This window comes from Syzygium oleosum, unplaced genomic scaffold, assembly GCF_021117445.2.
Source record: "Syzygium oleosum isolate NSW1041296 unplaced genomic scaffold, Sole_v2.1 Sole_v2.50, whole genome shotgun sequence".
NCBI classification, from domain to species: domain Eukaryota; kingdom Viridiplantae; phylum Streptophyta; class Magnoliopsida; order Myrtales; family Myrtaceae; genus Syzygium; species Syzygium oleosum.
Genome location: NW_026607534.1, coordinates 243,408 through 268,326, shown reverse-complemented (window position 1 = coordinate 268,326; position 24,919 = coordinate 243,408). Strand labels below are relative to the sequence as shown.

Genomic DNA, 24,919 nt, shown 5'->3' with positions numbered 1-24,919 from the left:
CTAGAAATATACTTTTTGGGGTTATTACTATTAAAAAGCTCAAGCTGGTATTCCCATGACACATTTATCTCAACCAATTTTTGTTTCACAAAAAATCTTGAATCGAAATCCCATGACATATTAATCCAGATTAATTTTTTGCTCACAAAAAATCCAAAACTAATGTCCTTGACCCAAATCGACCCTCCGTCAAAGTGCATACTAATCAACACATGTGGATTTTTCATGTCGGATCTATCATCCTCCACGTCCGTTGAAACGTATGTATTTTACCAGGATATTAGACAGAATGTCAACAGAGCCAATTGAGGTACTAGTTTGGAAATTTTTTGTTGTATTAACCCTACTTTTTATATAGACATTGGGCATTGAATATTTCAAAAAAAAAAAACTAATGATCTATCCTTGGGCCTGTATCTATATTCCAATAACCATGTTTCTATTAATTGTTGGTTTGGACGATCAAGCTCCACCGATTATATCTTTCGTTCCTCTATGATCTTTGGGATAGGAAACTTAAATTATTAAAGAACAGAAAAAGGGGCACTCGTTAATAAATAAATGAAAAAACTTCCAATTTTTTAATGCTATGATTACTCTCGCGTTATGTATAATCACTATTTTTAGATATTGAATTAATTGCCGTATCAATTATAGTTAACATGAGTATTCCAAGAGCTCTCACTTTAAAATGACCCCCAAAAACAGCTAGAGTTACTCTTGTTATCAGAGGAAGAAGTCCCTTCAATGTCACGTCAATTTTCCTATATGTAAACATTTTCGATGGTTATAACGGCTTTTTCTTACTTGACTAGATGGCCGCGACTCATACGATACATGTATACCATTCTACATTCACATCCTTTGAAACTTGAAATGAAAATATCTCTTCGAAAGCTTAATTTACTTCTTAAAATCAAGGAGTCCAGCAGCTCCTATATCTTGTTTAGGGTAACTTCATCCTCCTACCAACTAGAAAGTGACATTTCTTTGGCAACAACAACCGACATTTAATACAACATTAGTTGTGTAGTCCTACCTAGAGTTCCTAAAGACAAATGACATAATTTTGCTTGGTTTACTTCCGTTTCTCACGTCGAATTTCTGAATCTTCGAACCTTTTCCGAAATTAAAATTTTCTATGGAAAACTCATAAAATTACGAGGCGACGTCCTAACGTTCGAGTGTGAAATCCTTAAGCATTTGACACTCAAAATCGGATCATAATTTGTGACCGAAATCGATCAATCATAACTATAGTTCATCTCGAGCTAACGGATGGCTATTAGAAATAAATTCTTCGATAGCCTTTCCCCTTTGGTTAGGATTCCCTGAGTGATCAAGTCAGGGCGAGAATTAACTAATAGAGCATCGACAAAATCACCATTTCGTAAATTATCAAATTGGATCGAATTTTCAAGATATCATAATTCTTCCCCCCTTGCAGAAATTTCGTCTCCGAAATTTGAATTTACATCCAATTCCTAAAAAAGAAAGGGATACTGGTGCCTCATTATCTTTTCACTTTCCCACGTGGCTCCCTCGGTTCCATGGTGTTGCCACATAACTTTGACTAGAGGAATCGTCTTATTTCGTAGTACCTGTTCCTTCTGATCCTCGATTCTTACTGGTCTTTCCACGTACGACATTCTATCGTCCACGTCTATCTCCTCGTAATTCAGAACGTGGATCGGATCCGGCTCATACTTTCTTAACATTGACACGTGGAATAGGTCATGTACCTGAACCAACCTTGGCGGCAAAGCTAGGCGATACGCCAACGTTCCAATTTGCTCTAAGATCTCGAACGATCCTACATATCTTGGGCTCAGCTTGCCTTTCTTGCCAAAGCGCAATATTCCTCACATGGGTGATACCTTGAGGAACACATGATCTCTGACTTGAAACTCCAATGGTTTACGTCGCCTATCTACATAACTTTTCTGACAACTTTGGGCCGTCCTTAGCCTATCCCTGATAACTTTAACAGCATCCTACAACTGTTGCACCAACTCGGGTCCCGTAATCTTTCGTTCTCCAACTTCGTTTCAACAGACATGAGTCCTATAGGGTTTGCCATACAACGCCTCGAAAAGTACCATTCTAATACTTTGCGATAACTCATTGCTGTACGCGAACTCAACAAGATGTAGTTGTTCTTCCCAACTTCCTTTGAAATCCGAACGTAGGCTCGCAAATATCCTCAAGAATCTGAATCGTTCCCTCGGATTGTCCATCTATCTACAGATGAAAAGCGGTACTGTATTGCAGCTTTGTTCCCATGGCACCTTGAAGACTCTTTCAGAACGTGGCGGTGAACTTAGAATCTCGATTCGACGTGATCGTTACAGGCACACCATGAAGGCGAACCATATGCCTTACGTACAACTCCGCATACTTGTCCATAGCAAAGTCCTTTCGCACCGGAATGAAATGAGCGGGCTTTGTAAGTCTATCCACTACCACCCAGATAGAGTCATTACCTCTTTGGCTCCTCGGTAGACCCATCACGAAATCCATCGTGATATGCTCCCATTTCCATTCTGGTATTCCCAGCGGCTGCAGCAATCGGCCAGGCTTACAATGCTGGGCCTTCACCTGTTGACACGTTAAATATCTAGCCACATGCTTGGCAATATCTCCCTTCATGCCATTTCACCAATAATATTGGCACAGATTTTGATAAATCTTTGTGCTACCTAGATGAATACTATAGTTACTACGATGAGTTTCTGCTAAAATTTCCTCCTTAAGTCTTTCATCATTGGGCACGTACAACCGTCGACGAAACTTTAAGATCCCATCCTTAGATACTTGAAAGTCAGGTTTTCTTTTGGTTGCATCCATTTGCAGAATCTTTTGAAGTTTAGGATCCGAAGATTGCGTTGCTTTAATCCTGATTTGCATTTTGGGCTCAATTCTAAGAGTAGCCATTAAATTCGAGAGGTGACTTACCTCGAACTTGAAATCCAAGTCTCGAATTTCTTCAAGTAAAATCCATCCTTGAACCATCATATGCGCAATCGAAGACTTCCGACTTAACGCATCGGCCACCTTGTTAGCCTTACCAGGATAGTACGGAATCTCATAGTCATAATCTTTAAGCCGCTCCATCCATCTGCGTTGCCTCATGTTTAATTCCTTTTACGAGAACAAATACTTGAGACTCTGATGATCCGTATAAATATGAAACCTTTCCCTGCACAAATAATGTCTCCAAATCTTTAGCGTGAAAATGATCGCTGCTAATTCCAAGTCGTGCGTCGGCTAGTTCAATTTGTGCGGTCTTAATTGTCGGGACGCATATGCCACAACTCTCCCATGCTGCATTAAAACACATCCCAATCCTTTGTATGACGCTTTGCTGTAAATCTCATACCCTCCTGAACCAGACGATAACGTTAACACAGGCGCAGTAGTGAGCTTTTGCTTAAGCTCTTGAAAACTAAGCTCACACTTATCCGTCCATTCAAACTTTGTGTCCTTTTTTAGCAAGCGTGTCAAGGGCATGGCTATAGCAGAAAATTTTTCCACGAACTTCCTATAATAGCCATCCAATCCCAAGAAACTTCGAACTTCAGTTACCGTCGTTGGTCTAGGCCAATTCATAACCACTTCAATCTTAGTCGAATCTACTGAAATTCCTTCCCCATAAATCACGTGTCCAAGAAAAGCTACTCGAGTTAACCAAACTCGCACTTGCTAAACTTGGCATACAACTTGTGGTCTCGAAGGGTTTGCAACATTGTCCTCAAGTGTTGTTTGTGTTCCTCATAACTCCTCGAATACACTAGAATGTCGTCAATGAACACGATTACGAACTTATCCAAATACTCCTTGAACACCCTGTTCATCAAGTCCATAAAAGCTGCAAGCGCATTTGTCAGACCAAACGGCATCACGGTAAATTCATAGTGTCCATAGCGCGTTCGAAATACCGTCTTCGATATATCTTTCTTCCTAATCCTCAATTGGTGATAACCTGTCCTTAGGTCTATCTTCGAGAATACCGAAGTTCCTTGAAGTTGGTCAAACAAATCATCTATCCTTGGTAACGGATACTTATTCTTAACCGTCGCCTGATTGAGTTGCCGATAGTCGATGCAAAGGCGCAACGACCCGTCCTTCTTCCTTACAAATAGAACCGGCACTCCCTAAGTTGATGCACTAGGACAAATAAATCCTTTGTCCAACAACTCCTGCATCTAAACCTTTAACTCCTTCAATTCCGATAACGCCATTCTGTAAGGTGCCTTAGAAATCGGCTCCATACCAGGGACTAACTCAATCACGAATTCTACTTCTCTTTCTGGGGGCAACCCAGGTAATTCCTCAGGAAAAACATCCGAGAACTCTCATACTATAGCTATGTCTTGCACCTTCGATTCCTCTACTAGAGTGTCAACTACAGTTGCCAAATAACATTGGCAACCTTCATCCAACAATCGAGTAACTTCAAGTGATGAGATCAAAGGAATTGATGGTCCTCCTCGATTTCTGACAAACTCAAACCCAACACTCCCTAAAGGCTCAAATTGAATCGTCTTACGATAACAATTTACTGTGGCTGGTTGCTTGGTGAGCCAATCCATTCCAATAAGCACATTGAAGTCAAATATCGTCAAGACAATGAAATCTATGCTGTCGTCACGACCACCAATAGATAATTTACAATCAGCACATCCTACTGCAGACACTACGTTATCCTTTAAAGGGGTAGAAATACTATAGACCACTCTTAGCGGTTTCGGACTTAACCCCACTAGCTCCACAAATTGCTTAGCCACAAACGAATACGTAGCTCCAGAATCAAACAAAGTATAAGCAGCATGGTCGTGTAATGAGACCGTACCTATAATTATGGCGGGCGAGTCCTCCACCTCCTTCCTTCTGACAGCATAGACCCTTCCTTGTACTTGGGGTCGGTTCAATTGGTTCGGTGGGGTGTTCCTCGCAGGTTGTCCTACTTGCTGCGCTGATCCTTGCGCTCCCGTGTCTTGGCATGGACAGTCCTTCATGTGGTGACCGTGCTGACCACATCCAAAGTAAGCTCCCGTTCTCACAGGACACGGGGTTGATCCATGGTTCCTACGGCAAAAGTGGCATGTACTATTTTGATTGGGTGCCGGCTTCTTCACGCCACCTTTCCTGTTAAGAGGGACAGGGAACTTACTTCTTGTCATTGGTTTCTTCCCAAACCAATGATTATCCTTACTTGGAACAAACCGCGATCAAGACGCGGTTGTCTTGTCCACCAAGTTCCTCTCAATCAACTGTGCCCTCTCATACAACTCATCATAATCCTTCAGATTCAGAGGCACCACTTGATCCTTAATCTCGGGCTTCAGCCCATCCCTAAACCTCCTTGCCTTATCAACTCGATCTTTAACCAACCTCGGCGCATATTTGGACAATTCCACAAACTTAGCCTCGTACTGGTCTACGGACAATTGATTCTACTGGAGACGTTGAAACTCGTTCATCTTTTGTTCCCCGGCGCGATCGAGAAATACTTGTTGTAAAAGCTTCCACGAAGGTACCCCACACCTGGGCCGTACCATCGGGGAACACCCTCCTTTGGGTAGCTTCCCACCAAGTACTGGCGTTTTCTTGCAACTGGTAGATAGCCAGCGTCACCTTGTCTTCGTCTAAACATCTCAGCAAAGCGAACACTTTCTCTAACTCCCTGATCTAGAGGGTTGTAGCCTCAGGATCACCCGCACCAGTGAACTTGGGCAGTTTGAACTTCAGAAATTACCCCACCAACTTATGCATGGGTTGATTCCCATTTCCATTCCCAGCTAAAGAAATATCTACAGGTATAGGTACAGGTGCAGGTGCAGGCATAGCGGCAGCGGCGGTGCCGGCGGCAGCAGCTTGATTACGAGCTTGCTGTCCTACCAGGGTCTCTAAGGCCTCAAGGATCCGATCTAATCTAGGATCCTTTGGTGCTCTCCTTCTGGCACTAGTCTGACCTGGTTCGACTCTCCTCCTAAGGGCCCTCGGGTCGGGATTTCTCATCTTACAGGATCTTTGGAGAAACCTGCTTTCTAATTCCAACAAGGAATTAGAAATCGTGAACAACCTGCTTAAGAACGAGAAATCTAACAATCAAACACAGGCACAAAGTGTTTTCCTAACTCACTATCCCAAAACCCATTGCACCTTATCACTCCAGGTCTTGACCAAATTTGGATCGAGCTGACCTTGCTCTGATACCAATTCAATGAGGATGTCAGGCCCCGAACCCTATGGACACGCAACATCCCGCTATGGTCGTTATGATGCGACGTCCCAGGACTCGTCGCCGACCCTTTCATTTTTATCTTTCTTTTTATTACGCATGCGGAAGCAATAACAACCAACACCTAGACAACAATAATAAATAGGGATAGGTAGGAAAGCGATTCACAACAAACAAACAACAGCACCATTTTAATATTCACTTGATTAACCCCTAGGAAACTTTTCTTTACAAGCCCACTTCGGGCACTTCCACAAAAAGCCTATAAAAAGATACTAGGCTGGGGTCGATCTACTTCACCATCAGTGGGTCAGTCAAAAAGTCAGCTTTCAGTCAGGTCTCTCATGAGCTATTATAGAGGGTTGGTGAGTCAAAGTAGGATGAATCAGGGTCGTGCTCCGATGGCTTAAAATCCGATAGATCCTCGGGAACAGGGTCGGGCTCAGGCTCAGGATCTTCTACTGACCCGTTAGGTGGGTCGATCTTCATAGGATCCCATATCTCGTACCCAGGACCCTCTTCCGGAGGACCGTCAAACTCCTTGATAGGTCCAAACAGATCCTCACCATCCCTAACAAACCAGGCCTGGAACTGGTGGGGAGCCCGATGATTCAGGCCCTCATCCACCCAAACTATCGTCCGATGGCGCTAAAAAACATATGGTTGGTCAGGGAACACGTGCGTAGAAACAACAGTCTCCATGTCCTGAGGTACCTCGAACCATACCGGGTGCATCGACATGCTAAGGGCCTGAATATGTTTAACAATGACAAATGAGATAAAATCTCAGTAAGTTAACGGCCTAAACCCCGCTTAGGAGGCCAACTCGCCTCGAGGTTCCTAGTCAGGCAACCACACATCATATACTGATCAATCACATGCCGAATAACAATCGCAAGCATCTTTACCTCGCCTTGGCACACGTGGCATGCATAACATTAGTCAACAAACATCACAACCATGCACACAGCATAACACGTACTCGGAACACATAAAGAGATTTTCCATGCATCATGCATCCACACTCGTGTGTGTCTCGATTATAATATAAAACCACTTGGGCACGACCCATACCATGCCTAACAGTATTCAACCCATAATCAAACACTTTGCAACATGCGTGTTCCATTTATCACGATCCCTCTGGGCCACTACTGTCACGCCCCGAACCCTGACCGGCTCGCGACACCCCTTCGATGGCCATATTGAACGCGACAACCCAGGATGCGTCGCCGACCCAAACGAAACACCCAACGATAAAGGCAAGCGGAAGCGGAATAAAAACGACCCAGATAATAAACAATGACAACGGGAGAGCATAGGCACAAATCAACAAACGCACTTCATAAAACTGACAGTCACTTACAACATTCAATCTAGGCTACTAACTTCAAGCCACATTTATCAAAGGGGGGCGATGGTTAGGTATTCTACTTCACTAAACAAAAGAGGGGGGCATCCAAAGATGAAACAAAGCATCAAATGCCCAAGGTCACTCCCAGTCTCTGAACCGCACGTGACGACTATCCGTCACTCCAAACCTGAAAATGTTTAACAACGGGGGATGAGATAAATCTCAATAAGCAGACAACCTATACCCCACCTAGGCCAATGCGTACCCAGACGAGTCTAACATGCAATCTAACCACCGATATAACAAACTTGCCAATTCACATTTACCTCGCACCGATTCACACGCCAGCTCTGCACAATAGATAATTCACCATAAAGCAATAATAATTCAAGAACATAACATCACCACTCAAACGCCATAACCACATATATTCAATCAATTCAATCACACTCAATTCGCATTCGTGGCCGAGCAACTTTCCACGACCCGGGTCAACACCCCACACGTCAGCCCTCCGATCAATCCAGGCTCCGTCCCTCACTAGACCTTTCACACTTTCTCATGACCCGCGTAAACACACCTCAGGTCAGCCCTCCGATCAATCCGGGCTCCGTCCCTCACTGGACATTCCACACTTTCACACTACCCGCGTAAACACGCCTCAGGTCAGCCCTCCGATCAATCCGGGTTCTGTCCCTCACCGGACATTTCACACTTTCTCACGACTCGCGTAAACACGCCTCAGGTTAGCCCTTCGATCAATCCGGGCTCCGTCCCTCACTGGACATTTCACATTTTCTCACGATCCGCGTAAACACGCCTCAGGTCAGCCCTCTGATCAATCCGGGCTCCGCCCCTCACTGAACATTTCACATGCACATACACCACATCACAATTCGCCATTCTCACACGTCACACGAATCCAATTCAAATCACAAACTCATCACACTAGTCCACCAATCCGACACTCAAGTTGGCCCAATCAAACGTCAATTTCACCCACAAACGCCACGACAATCCGGTCATCGTACCCACATAAACCAGCCACTAATCATGCCACATAATCATCACAACTTAATCTATCAATTAACCACATTCACATATTGATCCTAATCCAAGCTTAGCCACTAACCCGATACTAATTAATCCCTAAACAAGTCTAATAATACCCATAATACTAGGGAAGGTTTAGGGAGTCGCTACCTAAATTTGGCCTGGGAAAAATCGGCACGAGCCCAAAATGGCCCGGGTGAACAATAACGGCTCGGCATGGGCGAGGGCGCGACGGGCAAGGGGCTCGGCCACGGCTCGGCACACCCTCGGCCACGGCCCGAGGCTCTCGACCACAACCGGGCGAGCGGCTAGGCACGGGCACGGGCACGGGCACGGTGGAGATGGGCAGCGGCTGGGACGGTTGGGCAACGGGCTAGGCGAGCTCGGGCACGGCTGGGCACGCTCGGGCACGGCCTGAGCAATGGCCAGGCAAGCTCGGCCATGGCCTGGGGTGAGTTGGATGAGCGGCCGATGGCGACGGCGACTGGACGATGAAGGCTCTGCCACGGCCGGGACAGTCTGGCCAAGGCTGAGCTGGGGTGGCGTTGGGCTGTCCAGGTGAGCACGGCGGCTGCAAGTGGCTGGACAGGGTTGCTGGGAGCTAGGTAGTGGCGGACGGAGCAATGGCGGAGGCCGGAACGGCGGCACGCGGTGGCTGGACAAGGCGGAGCCGGGGAGAGCTCAAAACAGGGGAGAGGCTGGGGAAGAGAGAAACAGGGGGAAAGGGAGGTCGCGCAGCGGCCTGAGGCGACATGGCGGTGTTGCGGGTGGCCGGGCGACGGAGGACAGGCCGGCGAGCGACTGGGCAGCGCTGGACCGCGGCGGACGCAATGGCGAGTTGTTGCTCGCGTGAAGTGTGGGCGAGGCCCGCGACGGGCGGTTGCGGGCGACGAATGGCGGCGCGGCTCGGTCGGGGCAACGGTGGCGCGAGGCGGACGGCGAGGGCGATCGGCAATGACCGGTCGAGCGAGCGAAGCGAAGCGAGAAGCGATCGGGCGGAAGAGAAAACCAGAGAAGAAGAAGAAGAGAGGAAGAAGAAGAAAAGGGAAGAAGAAAAAGGAAGAGAGAGGGGTGGGAGGGGACGTGTATGGGGAAAGGGGGGAATGGACGGGCGCAGTGGGGAGGGGACGCGGCAGAAGGGGGGAGAGAGAGAGAGAGACAAAAGTCAACGCAATGATTGCGCGATCCAACGGCCCACGTTCAAACCAAAAATCGATCTAACGGTCCACGAAAAAACCTAATTATAAATTAGGAAAAAGGCTAGAAGATATTAATTAAAACACACTACGAGGGAGGTGTACTAATCCAAATTCGCACCCAGTCCAAATTTCACTTTTCACTTATCTCGAGCAATATTGACGCTGGCCACAATAATATCGATACCGTTCAATTAAATTTGTCACGAAACTTCAATAAATTCGACACCAAAGTTCGGGCTCTAAATAACGGCCAAATTCGATCGAGTGCGATTCTAGCGAAATCTCTAATTTAAAAATAACCCAAGAGTGATTAGTTCCGGGCGAGATTTTATTATAAGCGCACTGATGAAATACACGTTTTATAAATCCCAAAAATGGGCCGAAATTCGGAATGTCACAACTACACATCAAGCGATACGCAGCGAGATGGTAGTTTTTCGGCATGACCGAGTATCGTCCCGCCTCGTCGGGCACGGCAACGTCAAACGATCTATAGAATGACGGCATTCCAATACGGCAACATCAAATGATCTATAGCAAGTGGTATCCCGTAAGGAGCATTGAATCCGCCATCGGGGGCCACGATTCAGCATTCGGAGTATCGGCTATCCAGATAATCTCCAAGCATTAGATAAAATCGAGCGCGATCTACAGCAGACCTCAATAAATCGAGCATCGTCATGCGATCTACGGCAAGACGGCTTCGACATGGGACCACACGAACACACAAGCATTCAAGCCAATTCATATCTTTTCAATTAGCCAATGCAAACATGAATTGTGCTCGAATTAATGCCACATAACCAATTTCTCGTGACCACATGTGCCAACAGTCACTCAATTTTGTAAATCATCATTTCGAAACACGCTTTTCATTCTCAAGCCTCAAATTCCTTTCTCGAACATAATTATAAAATAATTTATTTTTAAAGATTCAAAATATTTTCTCGAATCATAATCATTCAAATCATTTGTCCATATACGCCAACTTATACGGCGAAATCCAACATTGGTATTACAATCCAAGCATAAAACAATCACAATTCGGTACTAAAAATTATTTGAAAATATGAATATTTGATTTTCGAAATTTGAATATTTTATTAATAAATAATTTTTGTAAGAATAAAATATTATTATTTAATTTCGAAAATTAATTTATTTAATAAAATAAATATCAATAATAAATTAATAGATAACTTATCGTCAAAATAGCGATAACTTATCGCGAACACAACAATAGCCTATCACACAAATAATCATAGCTTATTGAACATACCGATAACCTATCGCTAAAATTTACCAGTAACTTATCATTTAAACACCGATAACCTATCACCACATCCAATGATAACTTATTATCTGCCGATAACTTATCATCAACAATTATCTAATAATCTAACGTAACCTATCACCTAATCCCACTTAACTAGTCAATAAATTAATCTAAACTAACCGAAGCAAGTTTAACACCCTAAACACGGGATTAGGGGTTAACTTACTCATCTAACTACTGTGATTACACGAGGACAGCGGCGGCGGCGCGGTTATTTGCGGTGGTTTCCGGTTCAAGCTCGGCGGGAGGCGACCGGCGGCAAACGAGCGTGACAAAGAGAGCGGCTGCCAGGGGCTGTTCGGTGGCTATTTGGGGTTGAGTCAGGGATGGGATGGTGGTTGGTGATGGCGTCTTGCTGGCTAAAATGGCGGCGGCAAGTGGCGGAGGCGGATGGCAGATGAACCGGCGAGAGGCACAACTCGCCTTGGCTGGAATAGCTAGCGACGGGCTGTTCCGGGGCAGCAGAGGCGGTGCTGCGTGGCCAGGGGAAGAGTAGGGGTGGCGGTGGGGTGACGGTGGGGTGGAGCGGTCCTCGGCGATGGCTGGTTCTGCGAGGAAAAAGGCTGGTCGCTGGCTGAAAATAAGAAGCATAACAAGAAGCAAAAGCGAAGAAGAAGCAGCAGCAGCGAAGTAGGAGTAGAAGAGGCGAGGAAGGACGGTGCACGGTGGTGGTTGGTCCAGAACACTGGTCCAGTCGGCGGTGGCAGCAAGAAGAAACAGAACGAGGAAGCAAAAGTAGAAGCATGAAGCAGCAGCAACAACGGTGATGCAGAAGCAGAAGTAGCAGCGGTAAAGCAGAAGCAGAAGGAGCAGCGGTGAAGCAAAAGTAGCAGCAGCGAAGGAAAAGTCAAGAAGAATAGGAAAAGAAGAAGAAAAGGAAGAAAAAGAAGAAGAGAAGAGAGAGAGAAAGGAGTTGGTGGAGTCGGTGGAGGGTGCAGCAGAAAATGGGGGAGTCAGCGGCGGAAATCAGCCGGAGGAGGGAGGGGAGAGAGAGGGAGAGAGAGAAAGGGGAGGGTTGGGTTCATCATTACCCAAAAAATAAAGATCTTCCAAATTTCCTTTTTCAAATTTTCTTAAATTTTGTCCCCCAAAATCCATTTTGTCCTCGACCCAAGTACCGAATTACAGGCCAACTCATTCTTATGAGGTCTTGATGGCTGGGCCCCTCGGGCGCGAGGCCCAACAGGCTTTGCTCGGTTCACTTCCGTTTCTCGTGTCGAATTTCCGAATCTTCAATCCTTTTCTGAAATTGAAATTTTATACGGAAAACTCGTAAAATTATGAGACGACATCCTAAGGTTCGAGTGTGAAATTCTTGAGCATTCGACACTCAATATCAGATCATAATTCATGGCCGAAATCCATCAATCCCAACTATAGTTCATCTCGAACTAACGAGTGGTTGTTAGAAATAAGTTATTCGATAGCCTTTTCCATTTGATTAGTATTCCCTGAGTGATTAGGTCAGGGCGAGAAATAACTAATAGAGCGTCGACGAAATCACCATATGATAAATCACCAAATTGGGTCGAATTTTTAGGATATAACAACCAACCAATCACCATTTCGTCCCCAGTTTAGCCCTCAAGCCGCGCCGAACAGCCGCCCATAGCCGGCTGGTTTCTGCTGGAATGCTAGCTTCGTTGCTCGCCGAACACGTCCGCTGCTGCAGCTGCTGGTCCACCACTGTCCGGCCACCTAGCTAACACCACAAGCCGCCATTTCACACTAGGAACAGCCCCGAGCAGCCTCCGAATAGCCCCACAGCAGCCGCTGCCTTAGCCGCGCTCATTTGCCGCCGTTCGTCGAGCCCAAATAGGAAACCACCGTGGACAGTCGCGTCGTCGCCGTTGTTCTAGCATAATCGCTGTAGTTAGACGAGTAAGTTAACCCCTAATCCCGTGTTTAGGGTGTTAAACTTGCTTATGGTAGTTTAATTTAGTTTTAGATTAAGTTAATGGTTGTTTAAATAGAATTAGTGGATAAGTTATCGACGAATTATTTGATAATCATGGATGATAGGTTATCGTTGGACTCATAAGTTATCATTGGAAATCGGTGATAGGTTATCGGTGAAATTGACGATAGGTTATCGGTGATATCGTGAAAGGTTATTGTTGTGTTCGCGATAAGTTATCGCTATTTTGACGATAAGTTATCTATTATTTTTTTATTATTTATTTTATTAAATAAATTAATTTTCGGAATTAAATAATAATATTTTATTCTTAAAAATATATATTTATTAATAAAATATTTAAATTCGGAAAATTAAATATTAGTATTTTCGAATAATTTTTAGTACCAAATTGTGATTGTTTTATACTTGGATTGTAATGCCAATGTTAGAAATCGCCATATAAATTTAACTTGTATAGCTAAATAAATTGCTTGATTATTTTCAAGAAAAGATTTTGTATCTTTGAAAATAAATTATTTTATAGTTATGTTGAAGAAATGATTTTGATGCCTTGAGAAGGAAAGCATGTTTTGAAATGATGTTTTTACAAAGTCAAGCGACTGTTTGCATATGTGATCACGTGAAATTGTATGTGGCATTGATTCGAGCACGATCCATGTTTGCATTGGCTAATTGAAAAGATAAGAATTGGCCTGAATGCTTGTGTGTTCGTGTGGTCACATGTCGAAGCCGTCTTGCTGTAAATCGCTTGACGATGCCCGATATATCGAGGTTTGTTGTAGATCGCGCTCAATTTTATCGGATGCCTGGAGATTATCTGGATTGCCGATACTTCGGATGCTGAATCGCGGCCTGATGGCGAATTTGATGCTCGTTATGGGATACCATCTTACTGTAGATTATTTGATGTTGCCATATTGGAATGACGTCATCTTGTACATCGTTTGACGTTGCCGTGCCCGACTGGGCGGGACGATGCCCGGTCATGCCGGAAGACTACCATCTTGCTGTGTATCGCTTGATGTGTAGTGGCCCAGAGGGGTCGTGATAAATGAAACACGCATGTTGCATAGTGCTTGATTATGGGGTGAAAACTACTAGGCATGATATGGGACGTGTCCAAGCGGTTTTTACCTTATAATCGAGACACGCGCGAGTGTGGATGCATGATGCATGGGAAATTTCTTTGTGTTCCGAGTACGTGTTATGCTGGATGCATTATTGTGATGTTTGATGACTACGGTCATGCATGACACATGTGCCAAGGCGAGGTAAGGATGCTTGTGATTGTTAAACGGTATGTGGTTGATCCATATTCTATGTATGGTTGCCTATCTAGGAACCCCGAGGCGAGTTGGCCTCCTAAACGGGGCTTAGGCCGTTAACTTATTGAGACTTTCGTCTCATTTGTTGTTGTTAACATCTTTCAGGACCTTCGCATGTCGATGCCCTCAGTATGGTTCGGGGTGCCTAGAAGCTGGCTTTTTGGACTGACCTATTGATGAAGTAGATTGACCCCCAGCCTGGTATCGTTTTGTAGGCTCGTGTGAAAATGCCCGAAGTGGGCTTGTAAAGAAAATGTTTCCTAGGGGTTAATCAAGTAATTTTTAAAATGGTTTTGTTGTTTGATTGTTGTGAATCATTTTCCTACCTATCCCTGTTTATGGTGGTTGTCTGGGTGTTGGTTGTTACCACTTCCGCATGTGTAATAAAAAGAACGATAAAAATGAAAGGGTCGGCGACGAGTCTTGGGACATTGCATCATAACGACCATAGTGGGATGTTGCGTGCTCGTAGGGTTCGGGGCGTGACAACGCTGGTTGTCGCCTTTGGTCAGTTGTTTATGACATTGAAGGTAACGTAGAATTAATAAGCACATGCTCACTACTTAAAAAATTCATCTTAGGGTGTATTTGTTTAGAGGAAAATTTCATAATAAAAGAAAATGTTTTCCCCTTTTCCTATTAGGGAATTTATTCTCCTAACTTTAAGCCTACATATTTTCTTTTTCCTGCAAATAGTTTCCATTGACTAATCATTTTCAACAAACCAGACACGTGAAAAAGTCTAGAAATCAATTTGTGGAAACTTATTTCACTCAAACAAACATACCCTTAGAATATAGAGCTTAGAATATAGAGCATGTGACTTAGTACTTAACGACGCCATCAAAGGAGATATGTGATCAAGAAAAGAACACAGCTGCACAGCATCACTCAACGGAACCCCCTTTCTCTTTCCAGCTTGTGTTGTCCTTTAGTTCATGTATGTTCTTTCTTTCTAATTTATTTTCCTCTTTTGTTTGTCTTTTTTTTTTTACAATTTTTGTTGATTTGGCACTCACGTGTAAAAACACATCAACAAACACGAGTCCCATGACGAAGTTGGATTGCCATGTCAGATGCCAATCTTACCAAATCAAATTGAAGGAATAAATTGGCCCATTGAAAGAACATAAGGACCAAATTGAACATTGAAGAAAAGTACATGAACAAATTATGGCATTGTCCCTTTAATTTCCAACCATTAGCTTATCAATTAATCTTTAAGTCTCTTTGATTTTTTAAAGAGCAAGGAAAATCTTTGAACAAAATTTTAGGTGCCAACAATAGCCAATACTTGTCGCTTTGATTTTACAAATTATGGTCTCTCATTGAAAAAAAAAAGAAGAAAGTTATACTTTGCTACCTTCTTCATAATGGCAAGTATAGAAACCTAGACAATCTCACTTCAATTCGAAACACAAACAGTCCAATTCATTATGGGTTCAATCACAAGAAAGTGTACAAAACAAAGAAAAGTGCCACAAAAAGCAGAGACCCTAGACCAAACCCATCACCCCCACCATCATAGCTAGAGATACTGCTGTGATACAGTTTAGAGCTGCCAACGTATGTTGGGAAGTTGAGAGAGGGAAAGAAGGTGGTATGAAAAAACTTCCAATTTTTTAATGCTATGATTACTCTCGCGTTATGTATAATCACTACTTTTGGAGATTGAATTAATTGCCATATCAATTATATTTAACACAAGTATGCCAAGAGCACTCACTTTAAAATGACCCCAAAAACGTATATTATACGTTTGGCTAGAGTTACTATTGTTATCAAGGGAGGAAGTCCCTTCAATGTCACATCAATTTTCCTATATGCAAACATTTTCGATTTCATGTTCGGATTCTAGAAAATTCCTGGACAATTTTACTTCTGACATCGTTGCAGTTCATTCTCGTGTGAAGCACATTCACCGGCGTCGATTTTCACCAGAGAGACTTCCAGGACTTCCTCTTGATCGAAGAAAGAGCAAACCCAACACTACAAAAAAAGCCGGGTTTAGCGACGGAAAAAAATTTGTCGCTAATAGGCCGTCGCAAAATTTTGCCACGGAAAATTTCAATTTTCGTGGCTAATTTGCGACGAAAAAAATTCGTCGCAAAATTCGTCGCTAATTATTCGTGGCTAATTTGCAACGAAAAATAATTCGTCGCTAATTATTCGTGGCAAAATTCGTGGCTAATTTGCCATGAACATTATTCGTGGCAAACTTCCGTCTCTAATTTGCCACGAACATTATTCGTGGCAAAATTCGTCGCTAATTACTCGTGGCAAACTTCGGCTAAATATTCGTGTCAAAATTCGTCGCTAATTTGCCACGAGATCTATTCGTGGCAAAAGTCATCGCTATTATTTTGATAATTTTTTTTTGTTGGTCGCGAAATTGCGACGAAATATTTCGTGGCAAAAATCGTTGCTAATTATCCGTGGCAAAATTTCTCGCATTTCGTGGCAAAATTCGTGGCTAATTTGCCAAAAAAAAAATTTCATTTTTTTGCGACGAATTTATTCGTGGCAAAAGTCGTGGCTAATTTGCCACAATTTTTTTTTTTCAATTATTTGCGACGAACTTATTCGTGGCAAAATTCGTGGGTAATTTGCCACGAACACATTTAGTGGCAAAATTCGTGGCTAATTTGCCACAAACAAAATTCGTGGCTAATTTGGGACCATATTTTTTTTTTGTCGGTTTTTTGCGACGAACTTATTCGTTGCAAAATTCGTGGCTAATTTGTCAAAAAAAAAAATTTTGGTCATTATTTTGCCACGAAAAATTTTGACTTTTGCGACAAACATTATTCGAAAACGAATTTGGCGACGAATTTTAATGAATAATTTAGGGACGAATGTTGTTTAGGGACGATTTCGATTTGAAATCTAATTAACATTGATAGAAAATCACAGTCAAGACAAGAACAAACCCCAAAAAGAAAGAAATGAAACAAAGTTCTAAATTAGCCAGTTGGCAAACTGTTGATCTTGCCAAGAAGTTCTTTCACGTTGTCTATAGTGTTCTCCAAGAATCGAAGTCCTGTCCATCTGCAGCGCAAACATCACAATATCAAACTCCTAACCCCTGTTAATTTTTTCACATCTATTCAACAGCAGAAGCATAAAGATATAAGTACCTCTTGGAAATTTAAACTAGCAAGGATCATCATCATCATCAGCATCATCATCAGGAATCTCATTATCATCATCATTGTGGCCATCACCTACTGGATTTGTCACGCCCCGAACCTACGAGCGCGCGATCATCCCTTTGTGGTCGTAATGTACGCGACAGCCCAGGACTTGTCGCCGACCCAATCGAAACACTAACGAGTAACACATGCGGAAGCAACCTCGAACTCTCCGTACAACATATAAACAACGGGATAGTAGAGAGACAAAGAATACACATCAACAAGACACTTTTATAAACACAACATCGATTACAACACATACATTTGCAAGCCTTCTACGAGGCCACTATCTACGAACCACGCACAATAACATGGATCGGGTGGTTGGTAAGCTTAACTCCTCTACAAAAAGGTGCACTCAAAAAACGAGGTAACTCGACCTATCCTCAATCCCCGTAGTATCCTGGCAACGTCTCCGGATCAATCACGGTCGCTGGTCTGAAATGGTTTGGTTATACAACCATGAGAACACTTCTCAATAAGCAACTACCTAAGCCTCGCTTAGGCCAAAGCGTACTTCCGAACAATTCTAAACATGCGATTCAAACAATCGACGTGCCATAAACAATCACAGGCGTCCTTACCTCGCCTTGGCGCATACACAAGCCCTGCACGTTAGAATATCGCCATAACATGGCCAATTGCCCATCAAGCACACGCAAAGCAATTCATGGCATGATCAAGCATAACATGGTTAATAATCCAGACGTGCTCATCAATTAACTCAGGCAAAGCATTCCCCAATGCAAATCGCACTCATTAAGTCCAGATTATTAACGACACCTCGGGCCACCGAACTCCCGCCGGTCTTCTGGCGTAACCAGGCATCGTCCCGCTACTTCGGCGACGGCAACGTCCGGAACCCCCGCCCAGACGGCATTCCACAAAGGAGCATCGATCCGGCCTCTACCGCGATCGGCAACGTCTAGAACCCCCCGCCTAGACGGCATCCGAACTCCCGCCGGGCATCGTCTAGAACTCCCGCCTAGACGGAACGTGTCGTGACCATGCACACACCTCAACAATCATTACCAATTCTTATCTTTGTAAATTAGCCCAATGTCAACTAAATCCACCAAAATGTCATGGTAACACCGATCAGTTCCCGAGAGAGAAAAACCGAGTATGCACAGAATCGGGGCCAAACTGGGCAGTAACATAGTCACCGAATTTCCTTTAAAATAAATAGTAAATCAACTCCAAAAATTATGAAATTTGGATATGTCGTATAAAACATCTTGATAAACATTTTCCGCGAAGAACTCAAAACCCAGTTCCTACTGTAAACACCTCTTTTTGTCACTTGAAGTCAGACAAAATTCAACCCGTCCGGTCAGGCCGTCTGACCATCAAAATGCATCTCATCCAGTACCCAAATCATTTTGGAAAGCCTTCAAATTTTTATATGTCATAGAAACAAATTTTCTTAACAATTTTTGTGAAGGAAGTTTGTTGAAAAGAGGTCTGGAAAAATTTTTAGAAAATCGGAAAGACCAGAAGGTCGGATGAACAGTAAATCCTGCAGACTGAATTCGGTCCAAAAATGGACTTACGAATGGAACTAAATGGTCTCCAAAAATTCCAGATTTAATATATGTCAAACCTCAAGATGTTATGAACAACTTTCATGAAGAACACTTCCTCAAATTCGGCCCACACAAGTCACAGTAAAAATAGCAAAATCCAGCGACGCAGCAGCAACCTTACCGGAAATTAACCAACAAGCACCACCAAGCAAACCAAGCACAACCAGCCACTAAACCAACTATCCACAGCCCTTAAACCATCCCTAACATGTCCATTAGTCACCCCTTAGCCTAGTCAAGGGTTAGGAAGCCACTTACTAGGAATCCTAAGCAAGCAAACCAAGAAGAAGAGGCAGCAGCAACTCCGGCAGTGAGCTGAGCTCACAGTAGCTGGACGGGCGAGCGCTGGCACTCACGCGGCTGAGGGTGGCTGAGCAAGGGAGCTGGTCGGTCTGGTGAGCGGCAGCAAGAAAAAGCAAGAAGCAAAGAAGCAAAATGAAGAAGAAAACAGCAGCAACAGAAGTGAAGAAGAAGCAGCGAAAGAGAAGAAGAAGCAGCGGCAGCAGCAATTCCGGCAGAAGCAGCACGTGAAGCAGCATGGGGCAGCATGGGTCAATGGTCAGCAAAGCACACGTGAAGGTGCAGCAAGAAGTCAGCAGCAAGTCAGCAGAAACAGAGGCGAAACAATCGCAGTGCAGAAGCGAAGCAAGCCGGAAATGGCATGGGCGGAGCGAAGCAACACGGCAGCGTAGAAAGCGGGAAGTCCATCATGGCAGCTGCATGGGAAGGTCGACAACGTAGGGGAGTCAGCTGAAGTATGGGGGAGTGATGATGGCTGGTGGAGTTGGTGGAAGAAGTCGGCGAGCAGCAGCAGCAAAGGCGAGTGAAACGAAGCAAAGCGAGAAGCATGGGTGGAGCAACGTGAGATGAGGAGTCAACAACGTGGAGGAGGGCAGCGGGGAAAGAGGAGAAAGTCAGCGGCGTGGGGGCAGCGGCGACGTGGGGGAGGAGAGAGAGAAGAGAAGAGAGAGAAAGTCAAACGCACTTTAGTGCGATCCGACGACCATCGTTCAAATCCGAAAATAATCCAACGGCCCACGAAATACCCTAATTATAAATTAGGAAAAAGGCCAAAAGATAATAACTAAAACACACTACGAGGGAGGTCTACTTGTTCAAATCCGCACCCGGTCAAAATTTCACTTTTCGCATATCTCGGGCAATATTGACGCTGGCCACAATAATATCGACACCGTCCAATTAAATTCGTCACGAAACTCCAAGAAATTTGACACCAAAATTCGGGCTCTAAATAACGGCCAAATTCGATCGAGTACGATTCTAGCGAAATCTCAATTTTAAAAACGATAACCGAGAGTGATCAGTTCCCGGGCGAGATTTTACTATAAGCACACTGACGAATTATACGTTTTATAAATTCCAAAAATGGGTCGAAATTCGGAATGTCACAGGATTAGTAGGAGGTACAGGAGGAACATCATCAACTTCGAGGTTGAGGTGTCGCATGATCAATTGCAAACGTTGTTTCACTCCTATCATTTCTTCGTCCTTCTGTACAAGTAATTGTCTCAGGCGGTTCAATGCTTGGTCCTGTCGCTCCTCGTGTTGTGCCCTTAAAAAAGCCGCATTGGAGGATGAAGTTGCAACAGCCGGCGTTCTGTACATCCTTGACAAGGATCCCATCCCAAATATTTGACCTCTTCTCATTCCACCCGATGCCTCCATCCATAATGCCATACTGTCAACCGATGACTCGGACGCAGCAACACCATCACCATCACCATCACCACTAGCAGCAGCCGTGGTCATTACAAGTTCATCATATTTGTCCTACATTAACAATATAGATAAAAATAAAAAAAATTAATATATATAAATACAAAATATAACCTTACATACCTTAATAGCTTTTGCTCGATTGCCAGTCCATGTCTTATCTTTTTTCTGAAAGGTGCGTTCAAATGTAGCCATAAATGTTGGTTCCGTCCCCAATTCATCTGCCTACAAAATATAGACATAATTACGACATAATTATTGATTTAACTTACAACATGATTAAAAGACTAACCATTCTTTTTCTACGCTCCCCGATGTTGATAGAGCCCCAGCATATGTGGCAGACCCTTCACTAGAACTAGAAGCTCGATTCTTCTTATTAATTTCACTGATTTGCTTATGCTTTTCAGTGTCCCAAGTTCTCATAATTTCCGTCCAATTGTCAGCTGTAATAAAATCCGGCTTTTCTTGCTTTCTCTTTGCTTTATTCATCACATTTTGCATGTGATCACCGGCTTTCTTCTTAAAAATTCTTTTAACTTCTTTCTCTTCCGCTTCATCCCACCTGAACTTCCGCTGCAAGCAATCAATAGAAAAATAATTGTACACTCAGTATGCTAAATCGAACTTAGTTTGTGAGGAAATAGAAGGACAAAACTTACCTTGAACTCATTCCACCACAATTCCTTTACTTCTTTTGGAGCGGTGGTCCAACTACTATACTGCCCATCCAATAGTTATTGATTATTTTATTAAGTCTCCTCACAACATGCGTAGCATCCGTGAATCTGCAAACGGGTTATAACTTATTTCAACATACGTAGCATCCGTGAAGCATACGGACAATTCAGTTGACATCCATAATAATTCACATATACTTAAAAAAATGAAATACTTAAGAATCTCCAAATGGGGCTATCATGAATCGGGTATCTTCTTCATAATTCGAGTGTTGCGTTGAAGAAGAAGGTGGAACCGAAGCCGATGGAACTGAAGTAAATTCAGTTCGCATTTGAGGGTCGGAGGAAGGGCCAATGTGTCCATGTACTAGTTGAGGATTAGATGAAGGGGCAGGGGCAGGGGCAGGGGCAGGGGCAGGGGCGTGGGGAAATGGAAAGGGACGAGGACGAGGACGAGGAAGTGGAAAGGCCTGGTCTTCTTTGTGAAGCATCACCACGACGCATGTGACCTCCACGTTTATACTAAAAGTTGCAAGGTTAGACAAAAATGTAAAAAATTATGAACATGTATTAAGGACACATAATGACGTATGTCGTGAAGCTTACCATTTTGTTATTGAGAGCAAGAGAGAAACGTGGCCCCTGAAAAAAAGGAAGCTGTCCGGAAATGTCTACGAGCTAAATTTCTGGTCCTACAACTGTAAAAAAGGGAGAACTCATCTAGCTGGTCAGGGTCATCAAATTTTTAGTTAATTGCTGTAATTCGACTTGTTTTAAAATTTAATTGCATGCTTTGAAAGCCTTAGAACTTAATAAGTTACACTTTCACAACAAATTTTATGATGCAAGGAAATCAGTAAGTTCTGTTCAACAAATTTTAATAAGTTTTGATTGCATGTTTTATGGTGCACATATCCCTTTAAAATGAATATATCAACTTCAACAAGGAAATCAATAAGTTTTGAACAAGTAATTATAAGGCTTTACCCCGAAGGGAGCCATTCCAGAAAACCCAATTGTCACGGAAATAGTTTTACCCCCGATGGCCAAAGCTTCAACCTAGGCCAAAGAAGGTTTGGAAATAGTTTTCAAAACCCATCTAAACTACTCCGAAACGAAAAAAAAAAAACGCAAATGTCACGGAAAACACTATTCACCAGAATCGTTTTTTGCCAAAAAACCCATCTAAACGACTCCAAAAAGCCAAAAAACGACTTGCGACACGGCCATAGGCGGTGATTTTGGATCAGCGGGCCGTTTCCACTTGACCGACCAAATTCCACTTGACCGACCACATTTCACCTCATTCCGACCAAATTTCAAATGAATTTCAACTAAATTTCAACCCAAATTTGACCAAATTTCAGCTCATTCCGACCAAATTTCAACCTAAATCCGACCAAATTTCAACTTAAATATGAGGAATTTGATTCTGTTTCGTGGGCGAAATAGATTGGGTCTGTTTCGCCCACGAACAGAATCAAATTCGTGGGCGAAATAGAAACAGAATTCTGTTTCGCCCACGAACAGAACGAAGCAGAAGCAGACCCAACACAGAAGCAGAAGCACAGAAGCGCCCACGAAACATAACTGTTTCGCCCACGAACAGAACGAAGCAGAAGTAGACCCAACACAGAAACCAGCCAACACAGAAGCAGAAGCACAGAAGCAGAAGAACAGAAGCATAAGCAGAAGCAGACCCAATCGTAGACCCAACACAAATATCAGAACAGAAGCATAAGCAGACGCAATCGCCTAGAAATAACGCCGAAAAGCAAACCCAAGCAAACGTACCTCTCGCTTCCCAACAGAAGCAGACCTAACACTCTCGGACGCCGCCGAAGAACCCAACAGAAGCAGACCGCGCGCTGGGTGTCCTCGCTTCCCAGCGTCCGCCGCCGAAGAACACGGCAAAAATTCGTGGGATTTTTGTGGGATTTTTTCAGGAAATTCGTGGCAAAAATCCGTGGCAAATTTGCCACGGATTTTTGCCACGAATTTCGTAAAAAGCCCAAAATTATTCATGTTTTTGGGATTTTTTCAGGAAATTCGTGGCAAAAATCCATGGCAAATTTGCCACGGATTTTTGCCACGAATTTCCTGAAAAAATCCCAAAAACATGAATAATTTTGGGCTTTTTACGAAATTCACAGATTTTTGCCACGAATTTCGTAAAAAGCCCAAAATTATTCATGTTTGTGGGATTTTTTTTAGGAAATTCGTGGTAAAAATCCGTGGCAAATTTGCCACGGATTTTTGCCACGAATTTCGTAAAAAGCCCAAAATTATTCATGTTTTTGGGATTTTTTCAGGAAATTCACAGATTTTTGCCACGAATTTCGTAAAAAGCCCGAAATTATTCATGTTTGTGGGATTTTTTCAGGAAATTCGTGGCAAAAATCCATGGCAAATTTGCCATGGATTTTTGCCATGAATTTCGTAAAAAGCCCAAAATTATTCATGTTTGTGGGATTTTTTTTCAGGAAATTCGTGACAAAAATCTGTGGCAAATTTGCCACGGATTTTAGCCACGAATTTCGTAAAAAGCCCAATATTATTCATGTTTGTGGGATTTTTTTGCCACGAATTTGGTAAAAAGCGAAAATTATTCATGTTTGTGGATTTTTTGACGAATTCGTGGCTAAAATCCGTGGCAAATTTGCCACGGATTTTAGCCACGAATTTCGTAAAAAGCCCAAAATTATTCATGTTTGTGGGATTTTTTTCAAGAAATTCGTGGCAAAAATCCGTGGCAAATTTGCCACGGATTTTTGCCACGAATTTCATTTCTACTATCCCACACCCGCGTAATTCGTTTTTTTTTCCAGACAATAACGTTTCATTAACAATAATAGCAATAATAATATTCAACAACAATTACAATAATAATAACAACAACAACAACAACTATACTAATAATTACGACAACAACAATAAACTTTTGTCATAATAATAATAATAATAATTACAACATAATTAGTAAAAAGTCTCAAAAATCTAAATCTTCATCTTCACCTTTGTCTTCATCTTGATCTTGATCTTCTTCTTGAGCATCATCGTCATCGTCGTCATCATCGTCGTCATCATCATCATCATCCTCATCATCCTCTGTCTCAAAATCAGATTATGCAACACCTTCTAAATTTGATTCGCGAATTTCAGTTAGATCTACATCTATCATTTGCTCCACATGGATCTCGTAAAGTAGGAATGTTATATTCCTCGTTTGAACCGCGTTACAAACTTCCTCTTGTTGATATGCTTGTATCCTTCCGGTGTTCCTCGATTTT

The 24,919-nt window shown here is 43.1% G+C and overlaps 3 protein-coding genes across 4 annotated transcripts; all 3 read right to left on the bottom strand.

Annotated features, from left to right (window-relative positions):
* Positions 1-4,355: 4,355 nt before the first annotated feature.
* LOC130136775 (uncharacterized) lies at positions 4,356-5,183 on the bottom strand. Its single transcript, XM_056307110.1, has one exon. The coding sequence runs from the start codon at positions 5,181-5,183 to the stop codon at positions 4,356-4,358; it is 828 nt and encodes a 275-aa protein (XP_056163085.1).
* A 48-nt stretch (positions 5,184-5,231) lies between these two features.
* LOC130136774 (uncharacterized) lies at positions 5,232-6,021 on the bottom strand. Its single transcript, XM_056307109.1, has 3 exons — positions 5,759-6,021; positions 5,559-5,686; positions 5,232-5,440 (listed from the first exon to the last, which is right to left on the bottom strand). Exons 1-3 carry the CDS (start codon positions 6,019-6,021, stop codon positions 5,232-5,234), a joined length of 600 nt encoding a protein of 199 aa, XP_056163084.1.
* A 14,755-nt stretch (positions 6,022-20,776) lies between these two features.
* On the bottom strand, positions 20,777-23,545 carry LOC130136789 (uncharacterized). Of its 2 annotated transcripts, XR_008815524.1 has the most exons (6): positions 23,424-23,545; positions 22,236-22,321; positions 21,612-21,737; positions 21,242-21,525; positions 21,073-21,174; positions 20,777-21,003 (listed from the first exon to the last, which is right to left on the bottom strand). XR_008815524.1 is itself a non-coding variant. In XM_056307129.1 (5 exons), exons 2-5 carry the CDS (start codon positions 22,236-22,238, stop codon positions 20,982-20,984), a joined length of 411 nt encoding a protein of 136 aa, XP_056163104.1. In that variant the 5' UTR covers positions 22,239-22,321; positions 23,424-23,545; the 3' UTR covers positions 20,777-20,981. The 2 variants fall into 2 exon arrangements, 1 of the variants encoding a protein (XP_056163104.1); XM_056307129.1 differs by lacking the exon at positions 21,612-21,737.
* Positions 23,546-24,919: the final 1,374 nt, after the last annotated feature.